Raw genomic sequence first — 13,877 nt, 5'->3', positions numbered from 1 at the left:
TATATATATATATATAAATAACGGAAGTGCGGATAAATTGAGGCCTCCACGTTTGACTTAATGCAAAACAATTTCCTTGCCTTTTGAGTTCAATACTAATTACAGGGTTATGGTTTAAATAAGGGTAGTCGCAAGCTTGATATGTTTGCTGCTGGTGATACAATGAAGTAAATATGCAGTTAGTAATAAATGGAAAAAATGAAAAATTTAATCTGTTTCGACTTTGACGAATTTTTATCTGTACTAATTTTGAAGAAAAAATTATTTTGAATTGGAAAAAAAAGGAAGAAAGAATTGAAAATTCTAATTAGAAAGGAAACTACGGTGACAATTTTGTGCTATATTATCTGTAATATTAAAGATCATGTTAAAAAATTAATTAGAGGTTTATTATTCTTAGATATGAAACCCTTCAGAAAAGGTACAACTAATATATATTTGTTCAGTATTAGAAAGCTTCAAATATGTGTGTTGTTTGATTGATAAAAATGAAAAAGATATTTCTTCGGAAGGCGACCTGAAAAAGTCTATTTCTTAAGGTTTTACGAAGTAATTCCAAAAATGAAATTGTTTATTCTATCTCATAAAAAGACGCTACGTTTTCGCTAAGAAATGCATCACTTCCTTTCTAAGTAGTTTGTCCACCGATGGCTCTGAAGTTGAACGAGATTCTCTAAAATGGAGCTTTTGCCAATTCTTTTGTGAAATGTAAAAAGGAATTTTATTTAGAAATAGTCTAAGAGCATTTTGAAAGAGGATGAAAAAAATAGATTAAGAGAATATAACGAAAAACTAAAAAAAAAAACTTTGAATAGCACATTAAATACAACACATGCAGAATCAAGATTTTACACGTACACATGAAAGTCTATATACGCAGTATAGAAAATAGCAAAATATGAGTCCAGAACTGTTTGTTTTCAGTACTGAAATTTGGACATAGGAGCAATTTTAGTCCCAATAATCGTTCAGAAATATTTGCTCGGGTTGGACGTTTGAGAACGAGTGTTACTTATATGCATAGAATTAAGGGTAATTGTATGCAAACTGCAGACGATTCTGTTTATTAAATTTATTTGTATGTTGTGTTAGCTAGTTTACAGATCTTTTTTAATTTGAAACCACCTGAAGTTTATTGACACAAATCGATATTTTGATAGTTGTCTGGAACTTCAAGTTTTGTAACGCACTTTCTGTATACAGTAAAATCAACGATCATTGGAATAAAAAAATGACGTTATGTACTGAAGTGCAAAATAAATGGGTAATAGTGGCTAATGAGTGTGAAGTTTAACTACCACTAGTAGTCTGTTATCAGCAGCATCATTTCCAATGGAGAAATTATGAAAGCTTTTATTGCTTCATCTCATAACGTAAAGTGACAGGACTATGAATACAGTGAAACCTGCCAAGTTGACCACCCTTGTAAGTTGGGCACCTGCATAAGTTGACCTCAATTATCAAGAACGGAATTTTTCCTATATAATATAACAAAGCAAAACCTTTGTAACTTGACCACCTGTCTATCTTGTATGTTGACCACTGAAATAAGCCAATTTTGTCTAGGAGTATTATGAAATTCTATTCTAAAACCCTCATAAGTTGACCAGAAAAAAAAATTCAGAAAATTTTCTGTCATTTTGGCAATGTATGTTAAAATTTCACTTGTTTGGTGATATAGTGTAAAAAGCTAATCTAAACCCTTTCGTGAGTTGACCATCAGGGGAAACTGTAAGGGGTCAGCTTTTGACCATTTCTTTCATCCGTTCATTGAAAACAGGCGTGTTAATTGAAAAGTTGCTCTTCCAGTTGCAATAGTGAGCATTTGAATAAACGAATGCTCTGAAATATGCTTTGATCCTTTATTTATGGTCTTTGGTCTTTTAGTGTAGCAAATAAATTTTAAAGTGTTCTAATAATTTGTTTTGTTAAGGTTTTCAAATTACATGTTTTCGTGTTCTGATATTTTACGAAATTATATTTATTAAACACTTTGCATGCATAACTAACGAAATAATTTTTTAAAAAAAATTAGTTAAATATAAGAATTATATGTATCAAATTGAAGTTCATTCAGGTTTAAACACATTTCTTAAGATATCCATTTGCTATTTTTTTTGAATAAAATTTTTAAGTCAAGTAAAAAGAAAATTAAATATATAGCAACATGATATAGGAAACGAAAAAGTAAACAATGACGCACCCCCTCTATAAGTTGACCACTTGCCTAAGTTGACCACTAAAACAATGCAACACAAGTGGTCAACTTACACAGGTTTTACTGTAATAATAAAAAAATGAGAATTTTATTTTGTTTTGTCAATGGAGTTGGTATACTTTTTTCAATTTTGTGCATGCCTAGTGTTCATTGATTACTTACTCCTAAGAATTGCCTTCATTAAAATAAAATGACAAACCACGTGTCTCGGGAAGGGACCACTCAGATGCAGCATGCAAAAATCAAATGCAATGAACAAAAGGTTAGCATTTAAAAAAATTGAATCAACATTAAAAGAAGTTCATTCAAAACGGTCATCTGGTTGGACCTCTGCTTCTCCTCGAATGGTTATTCTGCCCTAGACAAGGACACACCATTTTAGACGCCGTTTAACTTTTGAAAAATATATTCAAGTTATTGCCAACACATGCATCACCTAATTTGAGATGAATCTGCAAGAAGTTGAATACAGGATACTTACCAGGACATCATTGTGTGAACTAGAGTAGAGTTTGTCCAGAAGGAGTTTAATTTCTTTGGTGAAACAGTCTGTATAATTACTCCAACCTCCTGCATTCTGTATGGGATGCCTCCTCCACTCCCCATTTTCTTCACAGTACCTGCTCGCGAACTCTAGAACATCAAAATGTGTCTATTAGTAGGCATATGTGGTGAGAGCGTACTAAACAGGATCACCATAAGCCTAATGCATGCATTGTCATAAAAAAAGGTAAAATAAAATACTCAAAATTCACCAAACTTTCTTCAAAACGATTTCCTGAAAGATGCTCTGAACTAGCATTTCGTCAAATTGAGGAAATTATTATCTATACTTGTTTGGGATTACTCATTTTGCATTAAGCTTATAAAGCATATCAATTATACAACTGTTTAGAAAACTACAACATAAATTATTAAAAATTGAGTCATCACAAGAGAGAGCCTCTACCATGTCCTCACACAATGAGGGCAGATAAAAGGAAACCAGGTTGCCACTTTTTTTTTGCTTCCGGCAAAAAACATATAGTCTGCTTTTAAATTTAAAAAGAAGAAGCGGCCTGAGTCATACGCAGAAGTGATCAAAAAACCGTCCAAATTGCTCATAGATCCTTGGAACAGCATGTTGTGATGAAGTCGAAGGAAAGAAAAAAACCATTGAGGAGATAAAAGAGAAAATCGAACTGAAGGTAAAAGACCCAAAAGGTGAATTCATGATTGCATTGGACTCTAGGCAAGAACCAAGCTATATTTAAAAAGCATATAAAAGAGAAACGCCTCGAGGAGAATTTGATCTGCGAAGCGCCAATCGAAAACAAGTGAGTCTTGGGCCCGCTGCTTGATGTTCGACGGGTCTCCTCAGTTCTTGGACGAGATTGTGGTGCTACTCATCATGCTTCACTCTGGACCTTGTGCCTGAGGGGATCTTCAACTTGTTTGATTGTCTCGTGCTGCGGCGGAGTTGCTCTTGTGACGTCGAATTTTTTGTCATCTGGTGAATGGGCCACAAAGCTTGGACGCCTTAAAGCTGTACCTTATATTTAGGTAATTGAAAATGTTGTTAGATAAGGGTTGAGTTATGTTTTCTCAAGTGAACCGTGGAATGCGGCTTGTTTATTTAGGCATGCCACATATCGTAGGGGATGAGTAATGCTAGACTTATAAGTGTTAAGCAGCAACGTAAGCGTGAGTGAGAGTTTCGTATTCCAATAGCCCAGGGTCACCCATTGGGAAGACAGGACACTGGTAACTTCTCATGTGTCGATTGAATGAATGGAGGTAATAGTGTGGTGTCAAAGCTGAGATTCGAATTCCCGTCCAGTCGATCATGAAATTGACTGATTAGACCTCTTGCCTAAAGTAAGTGCAGGCTTTAAGGAACACCACACACTTAACTATGAGATTCTTGAACAACCGCTCTTGTGGTTAGCATCGGTGCTGTAAAAATATGACTTTCGCTTCCATATCAGGTGCTTCCAGCTCTCGAAGATCGTACCCTCGATTATCATTCGATGGAGGCTAGTGGGTGCGGATAAAATTCTTGTTGTTTAACCGTATTTAGTGAAAAAGGTTAATAAACGATATTTCTCAATGTTACAGCGTGAATTTACTCTAAATGTTACACGTTTTGATTGAATATGGTTAAATAACAATTAAATAAATTGTAACTGAATCTTTTTTTTTTCTGAAAAATTTCAAACATTGTAAAAGTTGGAGTATTATGAGAGAGTTAAGAAAGCTCAGACTACTAAGTGATCTAAAACATTCCGGTTGTTGGTGATCGCCAGCATGAAGAGGTTAAATCTCCAGAATATGTACAAATAATAATTTTCTTTTAAAGCTTGATTAATAATGAATGTTGGTGAGTAAAGCCTTTAAAAATGTAACGAGCAAGAGTAAGTTTGTCTAGAACAAACCACGGAGTTGAAAATCTTAAAGGTGGACCGATGAAAGGATCCGCTTGGCAAATATCATATGTTTTGATGTTCTTTCTCTAACGCAGCCTAAAGTTTTTCTTGAAAAATGATTTACTGCAATACGAATTATTAACAGATAGATTTGCTCAGAATTCTTTTTTTCAAAATTCTGAAAATCGGAATGTAAAAATATACCCAGAAGACTGCTACACATAATGGGTTGTATGAATGGCTACGTTTATGCTCAGGCTTAACGAATGTCTTAAGCATTTTTCAAAAACTATTTGTGGAATTCTAACAAAACATAAAATTAATTTTGCTGAAACTATTTTGACGACATAACGATTTTTTTCTAAAAGTTATGAAATGTTTATGAGTTTTTTCTAAAAGTTTTTGAAATTTGTAGGAAAGAAAATTTTCTAAATGTTTCATTTTGCAAGAAAAAAAATTACCCTCTGGGTTATGAAATAACTAATGGAAGTGTAACAATAAATAATACTAATATTGAAGTTATCAAAAAATTAAAATCTCCTATAGAAGAAGTAAAATTGTAACAATGGTTTTTTCTGAGCTCTACTAAATAATTTGTTAAAAAAAAGGATACTATAAGTGGGCAGCTGAATGTCAACAATCTTAGCTTTGATCAGTAAACCAATTTTAAAACTATTTTATCCTGCTGATGGTGGTCATATTTTTGTTGATGCTAGTACTAGTGGTATATTTGCTATTTTGAAACAATGTGATGAATCTGGTGTTTTATATCTCGAAGCGTTCCTCTCCCACTCTTTGGAAGATTATGAAAAGAATTATTGAAGCTGGAATGTCTAGCTATTGTAGATAATAAATTTTCTCATTATCTTCTCAGGAGCAAATATACATACCGACTATGCAGTTTTAGCAGCTCAAAAAGGATAAAAATCATAAATGGCGATTATTTCGCTGGTAATTATATTTATGTAGTAAAATATACAAAAGGTAGTACAAATATTGAAGCGGATATGCTTTCGGGCGAAACGCCAGATTCAAAACTAGATGTGAACAATGATGGAAGACAAGTCCTTTTCAATGACATGAAGTTACTGAGGCTCAAAAAAATGACAATTTAATTGGAAAATGTGTCGAAATGAATAGTATAGTACGCCTTTGTTAAAAAGGACTTACTAAAATGGTAGTACTTTTTCATTATGGTAAAACTTGTTCGAAATTGCGTATGAAAAATTGAATATCCTGGTGTTTAAAAGCAATTAATTTATTAACTCCTATATATTATTAGCACAACATTACTTCTGATATAACTAAATATATTAATCGTTGTCACACATGTCAAATGAACAAGAAACCAAGACGAAAAAGATTTTACAATCAATGCCATAACCATTTGATAAACCATTTGACTTACTTGAAATGGATCGTGTTGGTAGTCTTAATCATTATAATTCAATTAAAAATATAGGAACTTAATTATGGCTCATTTTACGCGATATATAAGAAGTTTTCGCTTCAAAATCAATTACAACAGNCTTTGACCTTAAAGCAATAATGAAGAGCGAACCAAGCGATTGGCAAAGCCACCTAAAATTTAAAGGATATTTTCAAAATGGAGAGGCACATTTCGAAAAATTTGCCTTAAAGAATTTAATGCTCAAAATTCTACCAATAAAAATTTCGACTACGATTGCAATGTTTCGTGTTTATAAAATTCAAAACCTCAGGACACATTTTGACTTGGAACATTAAATAAAAAATGAAACATTAATTTATGTTCATCTTTTTCACCAATGTTCAAAAATATTTAAATAAAAAAAAAGTTACGTGAAATATTAAACAATTTTCTATCTGGTCAAAATTTTACTGTAAATCATTAAAATTGCTTTTTGTTAAATATGTAGAGAAATAAAACTTAATAAAGTAGAGTGGGAAAAGGTAACAGAGGCTGACAGTAGATTTGAATTTTAAATGTTGTTGCATTTTAATGTTTTTGATCATAAATTATAATTTTGCATTGCAATTTATAATGGATTTCAGTCATACAAATATTGATAACTATCTGCATTTCTTTCAATAAAATTAATTTTAAAGGAAATACAAAATTAAAAATTCGTGAAGTTGCCACGTTCGTGAAGTCGTGAAGTTGCCACGCTCACGGTAGTAGAGTGAAAGAGAGGTGGGAAAAAACTGCCAATCAATTTACTTGGATAGGTTCAATTAAAAAGAAGAAAATTTTATATTAGACTAAAAACCGTAGTTTGATCTTATCATAAAAAATCAAATGAATGAGATAAATTAAAAGCAATTATGCTGGTAACAGAGGAGATATTGGATAATGCCTACATGGTTAAAGCATTTTTCTTTTAGAGTGCTGAAAAAATAATGACATTAAATTTTAAAATGGCTACCTTATTTAAAAATAGGCCCTCCTGGCAGCTGTTACCAACTCAACTGAAATAATTTAATAGAATAATTATGGTAACAGAGTGGGAAACAACAAATTGAAAAAAAAAACTGGGCCAACATTAAAATTTTTGATTCTTACTTAAATTTAATTTTAAAACTATATATTAGATAAACTATGCTGTATATTGCATATAACCCAATTTTCACAATCAGAAACTATTTTAAATTATCAGTTGGTTTAAATGTAATAAAGTGAAAGGAAAAGAAGGCTGGTACGCAGCAATTAAGCTGTACCTGACATATTAAAAAGGTATTGCACACATTATTTTTAAAATACAAATTTCTATGTATATATATCTACTAAAAACAAATAGAAAGTGTATTTGAATGCTTAGAAAAAAGGTATAATAGAAATACAATTTATCAGAATGACATCCTCGAAACACCGGAATTAATAGAAAATATAACGATTTTGATTTACTCGGAATTTTGAAGAATATGAGGAAGAATATGATTTTTGGTAAACATAAATTCGACGTTAGAAAACCACAATAATAGAGGTTAACATTGGTCTTACCTATATGTTAGAGACCATATAAAACATCACTAAAGCAACAGGAAGAAATAGAAAGCCAAATTCAGAATTTATTAAAGCATAATCAATAATAGCCTCAATAACACTTCAACCTCAATAACACAATCAAGCCTCAATAACACTTTTGTTTTAAAAAAAGAAACTTGCCTAAGCGTTATCGATACTCGAATTATTAACAGATAGTTTAGCTCAGAATTCTTTTTTTCAAAATTCTGATAATCGGAACGTAAAAATATACCCAGAAGACTGCTACACATAATGGGTTGTATGAATGGCTACGTTTATGCTCAGGCTAAGGGCACCAGGAACATCTCGACAACAAAAATGAAGGAAATTTTCCCTTATGTTCAAAGGCTTATAAAATTTTAACAAACAAATTTAGCTTTCTAATATTTTGTGTGCTTAATTATTGTTTAAATACCAATGCAAAAAAATAATAACCAATATAAAACTATGTATATATTTTTTGTAATTCACATAATTTCAAATCAATGTAAAAAAAAAATCTTATGAATGGATCTCACGGAGGTACGCTTTGCGAAAAATTGAGTGAAGATATTATACACTAAATTAACATTTATTTTGAAGAAAACAGTTGATTCTATAAAGTAGACCTAAATATTTGATTAAAATTTGAAAAAATAATGCCAAATGGATGTTCTGTAGATAGATTCGGGTATTTCGTCAATTTTTTTAAGCATAATTTTTGCTCAATAATAAAAAAATTTTAGAAAATATTCATTATTTTAGGTCTACTATGTAGATATATGCATAAACAAATCCTGTACCAAAATTTGCAGTTCTNAACACAGTTTTATATATTTTCATTTAAAATAAATTTTTAAGCATCATAACATTGAACAGTTTTAAACCACAGTTCATTGGCCTGAAACTAATAGAGAAGTAGAGAGACTGGGATAAACAATAAGTTTAAAGTAATGATAATTTATGAAAATTCTTTCAAAATACAGTGGCCCAAACTATTAAAAGAAGTTGTAAAGGAATACGATTTAACTTCTCAGTTCCGAAATTTCTTACGGGATATTTATTAAAAGACGTATGAAAATCCTTTAAAAGAGGATATTTCTTCTTCGATCGAAGAAGCTAGAAATGCAGCAGTAGAAAGGACAAAACAAGTTTATTACGATTCTAGGTTTGTGGATATAAACTTTTCAGCAGGTGACACCAGGGGTAGGAAGGTTGCTGTGACCTGCTAAACTGTTCGGCAAATTTTACTTGCACATGTTTACGAACATTTATTTTCTCTTAGTTGATTCTGAGAACACAATTGGAATCATGAACGTCTTATTTTGTTTAAATTTCCATTTATAAGGCCTTTAATTCTGCTACCATGAATTACTGTCTAGGAAGCTGGATGGACTTCAAGCAACAACTGGGGATCGAATCCCAGTTTTCACAACAGTTCACTGCCTTGCCCAATGACGCAGTTCATTAAATAGAATAATTAAGTATTTAAATCAATAGTATATGAGTGGAAAAAGTAAATTAGCATAGTGTTAAAATATTTGCTACAACATAAATTTTTTATTAAAGCTAATAAAATACAAACTTATTAATGATTTGGCTAAATTCGAAATTTCATTTGGCAAAATAGAAATTTCTCCCATCCCCTGGGTGACCCTGTCATGTACGAAGAATTTAAATACCCTATTACTAGAAAGCGCGCACAAACTTTTAGTGGCCCTTATAACGTTATTCGAAAGATGTCTGATGTAAACTAGGAAATAGATAAAAGTAATAGCCATACCCATATTAAACAGAAACTGTACATGACTCAAAGATTAGAAAATATTGTACAGCAGGACAATTAAAGCTAAGCCATGAACATGTTGAGTTTTATAAAGTAAAATAAAAGAAAGAGAAAAATAACAAAAGCTAAGAAAATTAAGGAAAAAAGAAAAGGAAAGATGAGAAAATGTTACATACACAGTTCTTATGAATCCCTTTTTGGTGACAGATCCACCCTCTTGACATTTTAGAATTATAAAGTGTTCACTAATTTATAAATTAATATAAGGCAATAATTTATATATTAAAAATATGTATTAATACTAATTTATATATTAATATAGGCAATATAAGGCAATGGTTGTTGTGTGTTTGTGGTTAAACCATAAACTAATGAAAGAAAAAAACTTGTTTGAATAAAATAAATAGAATCTTTTGTAAAAATATTGGAGATGCAGTCCTGTTTTTCTCTTCCTGGGGAATCAGTGTCCAGTAAAAAGTTTTTCAATATACTAAAATTTTAAATTCTAGAGTCACGATACAGATGCGTCTATTATTAATTTTCATACAATTTTCACATAAAACTTTATGTGTAAGGAATTTCTATAAATGTGTTTTTGCTTTTGCTTTTGAAATGTTTATTATTATCAAATTTATGAACTGTGCAATTAAGGATAGTATTGATCAAATAAAAGCGAACTTTCAATGAACTTTACTGAAAACGTTTTGGACGTCTAACTCTTTATTTTAGCATAATACAGATTAATACTTTTTAGGTCAACCTCATGTAAAACATATTAATTTAAAGACAGATTGTTTTATACTTTAACATAATAGGACTGATTGCTTCCGTTTGCGTCAATTTTTCTTTGAATTTATTTGTAAATTAATTTTGTTTTAAGTGTTCCGTTTGAAAATTTATATGCATTTTGTAATGGATATCACAAAAAATTCTGGGGAAAGGCATTGCAAGAATTGTTCTTATGTTCTGAATTTAATCCAAACAAAAGGCAAATTTTTTATCCTCCTGAGATGGGGAATGTAATATTGATTGATTGATTTGTTCATTTACGTCGCACCAGAGCTGCACAATGGGCTATTGGCGACGGTCTAGAAAACATCCCTGAGGATGATCCGAAGACATGACAACACAATTTTGATCCTCTGCAAAGGGGATGCACCCCCGCTTCGGTAGCCCGACGACCTGCACGCGAAGTCGAGCACTTTATGGTAGAACAGTTTAACGAGGACCCATACCGCACACCCTCGATCCCTAAGTAGACTGATCCAAGTGGTCACCCACCCGCACACTGACCGCAGTCAGTGATGTTTGACTTCGGTGATCTGCTGGGAACCGTGTCTTAACGATCAGTCCACTTTTTCTTTCTTTCCTCCAAGCCCTGAGCATGTACCTAGGTTATGAAAACCCTTAACCAAATAGCACAGGNAAGATAATCGCATGGGCGAATGAAATGAAGTGTTATAAGTTAAAAATGGAAAAGTGTTAGTAAAAATAATTGAAATCAAAAGTGGGACGGGAATGTAGTATAAAATTTCTGATACGAATCTTTCACGAATACGCTGATCATCCTCAGGGATGTTACCCAGACAGTCGCCAATAGGTCATTGTGCAACTCTAGTGTGACGTAAATGAACTACAACAACAACGAATCTTTCAATATTAATATATTGCTAAAAATAGATTCTCTTGTGAATTTCGAAACGTAGAAATCGTTTTTTCCCAAAGAGCCGTAAAAATTCAATACTAATTAAAATATTATTTTCTGAAGGTTATAGGCAATAAATATTTGGGAATATTGTCATTAAGGAAATGGCGAAAATTCCCCATAGCTTCCATGGCGTCATCTACTTAAACTAATCAAGATGGTTAAATTTTCCCTTTTGGATGACGTTTGATTACGTTAGGGATTTTCTTAATAGCTGCATTCCCTTTTCAGAATCCTTGAATTAAAAACGGGATATACTAATTCTAATAATAATGTCTATAGGGGATGGACTAAATAATAGAAACACTTCTATACTAATGCATTTTTTTCCATATATCCCAAGAAATACTCAAAGAATCACTCTATAACTGCAGAAAGTGCATCATGCGATTTCTCCTACAGATCAATGAAGTTAAAAAGCTTTTAGATGTTTGAGAGGGAAATAGTGCTTCTGAACACTCTATGCATAAAAAATGAATTTGTTATTTGTAGCAATTATTTCGATTTTTAAATGCAGTTATTGCACAAAATGTTGTATGCCTAGTTTAAATACTAATGGAGATATAGACATTTTAATAAAAACAAAAAAATTTTTTGTCTTTGGTCTTTTGGCTACAATTTAAAAAATATTCAATAAAATGAAACGAAATTCTTAGAGCAGTTAAAAATTAATAACAAAATTTTAGCTTCAAAATTAAAAAAAAAAATTTGAAAAATGTGCAATATATAAGTAATTAAAATAGTTTCTTAATACTGCACATGAGTTGAAAAATGTCATAATTTTATTTCGTAATTTTGTAGCAAATCATATTTGATACTATTGAAAAAAGTCCGATTTGAATACACTCAAAAATTACCTCACCAAGAAGGAGTCGTCAAAATGAAACGAAATTTTACATACGTAATGACTACTTTGATATAAGTAAATGATTAGAAAATCAAAGAAAAACGATAATCTTTGATTTTCTAATCATTTACTTATACCAAAATAGTCAATACGTTTCATTTTGACGACTCCTTCTTGGTGAGGTAATTTTTTTGTCCATGAGTGTATATTAAAAATTTAAAAAGTTTTGACCACTTTTCTTAGTATTTTGTCTACTTTTTAAAAGAAAGCAATGGGTTTTGTACAAACAATATTTTGAATCGTAAGACAAAATTAATTAACAAATAATATTTACAGTGAACGTTTGTACACTGAAATATGATTATATAAGGAAAGAAAACCTACGAGATGATCCCCAACAATGCTGCCGGTATCATTTTTAATAAATCTTGTTTAATAGTACAAAATAAAGTTTGCTGAAAACCATTTATCATTTTCAGTCTTCTTTGAAAAAACATATGAAAACTATTTAGAAAATTGCTTGAAACTTTTTAAATGTTTGAGAAATTGGAATCTGACTTTTTTAAGAGTTGCCCAATACGATTCATTACACAATTAAGAAAAAAATTAATTTTTCAAGCGCAAATGCAGTATAAAAGATTTATTTTAATTAATTATATATTGAGCAGTTTTAAGAAACTTTTTCTCAACATTTAAAGTAATAATTTTGTTATTAATTTTAAATTCATGCAGAAGTTTTATTTCATTATATGGGGTGCTCAAAATCACTGTTTTTCGTTTCTAATTTATTGTCGGTCCCTCAAATCTCTAAAAGCTTTTAAATTGATTTATTTAGAATTATTTAGGAGAATTATTTAGTTGAGGCGAAATAAGGAATTAAAAAAAGAATAAGAAAAGATCAGAAGACAAATAAACGAATTAATTATTGATTCTAGGAAAGAAAGAATGAACTATTCATTGAACATAAGGAGGAAATAATCTAGCAAATTATTTTATCTATCGAAAAATCGTTATTGTTCAAAAAACCACGTTCATATCTTATATGACAAAATATCGTGCGAGTTTAGAAATTTCATACTTTGAATAGTAATATAATGCTGGACTTACTTGTTGTGTCAATTCCTTTCTCTGCCGGACAGGGCAGCCGGACAAGAGAATTGGAGGGAGTAGATGGCCAGCACAGGAATCCGTCCCATACTGCCTGACAACCACCACTTGTGTCTATAACATCCAATTAATATTGAATTAGGATTTACACTATAGAATGAATGTGAATAAAGCGAGATAACGTGAAGTACAAGTATTGTCATGTAACACAGACATCACGTTTGTTATTACATTGGATAGATATTACATTATTTATTTCAATAGACACTATATTAGTCATTACCTGAGTCGTTACATTAGACACACACTAGTTTTGTTTCTATAATGAAGATGTCAAAAAAAATATCCTTAACATGTTACAGCAATGAAAATATTGGTTTAGGCCAATTGTTCCTTACTGCAACTTGTTTGTAATTTTCTTTCTGTGCGTTTGTGCCTTTTTCTCTCCTCTCATTATTAAAGGAGATACTAGAAAATACAGTCGATCCCCGCTATAGTGAACCTGGGATATAGTGAACACTCGGATGTAGTGAACTTTTTTAGCGGTCCCGTCCGTATTCCTATTTAAATAATGTTATTTTTAACGCTTATAGTGAACAGCTTAGAACTTGGAAACTCGGTTATAGTGGACTCAAATTTCATTTCTTTAAATATCTTTTTCAGTCCTCCATCTTTAAACTTGTAGGTGTTGGGACTGAAAATGAATGCATTCCTATAAAATGTGTCATATTACTCTCCTTTATGCTTATCACTTTTAACTATACTGTAATAAATGTCAAACAGATCATTTATCTTATACTCCCCCCTCCCTGACAAGCCTCGCTTT

The 13,877-nt window shown here is 31.2% G+C and overlaps 1 protein-coding gene across 2 annotated transcripts in view; it reads right to left on the bottom strand.

Annotated features, from left to right (window-relative positions):
- LOC107442144 (PDF receptor) overlaps window positions 1-13,877 on the bottom strand; it is a 120,002-nt gene that overhangs the window by 53,890 nt on the left and 52,235 nt on the right. For both annotated transcript variants that reach the window (XM_071184360.1, XM_071184359.1), the window contains exons 2-3: window positions 13,052-13,165; window positions 2,700-2,851 (exon numbers count right to left, since the gene is read on the bottom strand). In XM_071184360.1, coding sequence (XP_071040461.1) covers window positions 2,700-2,851; window positions 13,052-13,165 — 266 coding nt within the window. The remainder of the gene's footprint in view (window positions 1-2,699; window positions 2,852-13,051; window positions 13,166-13,877) is intronic.

The sequence above is a fragment of the Parasteatoda tepidariorum genome, chromosome 8, assembly GCF_043381705.1.
Source record: "Parasteatoda tepidariorum isolate YZ-2023 chromosome 8, CAS_Ptep_4.0, whole genome shotgun sequence".
NCBI lineage: Eukaryota > Metazoa > Arthropoda > Arachnida > Araneae > Theridiidae > Parasteatoda > Parasteatoda tepidariorum.
The sequence above is the reverse complement of the archived record's forward strand: the minus strand, read 5'-3'. Positions and strand labels throughout refer to the sequence as shown.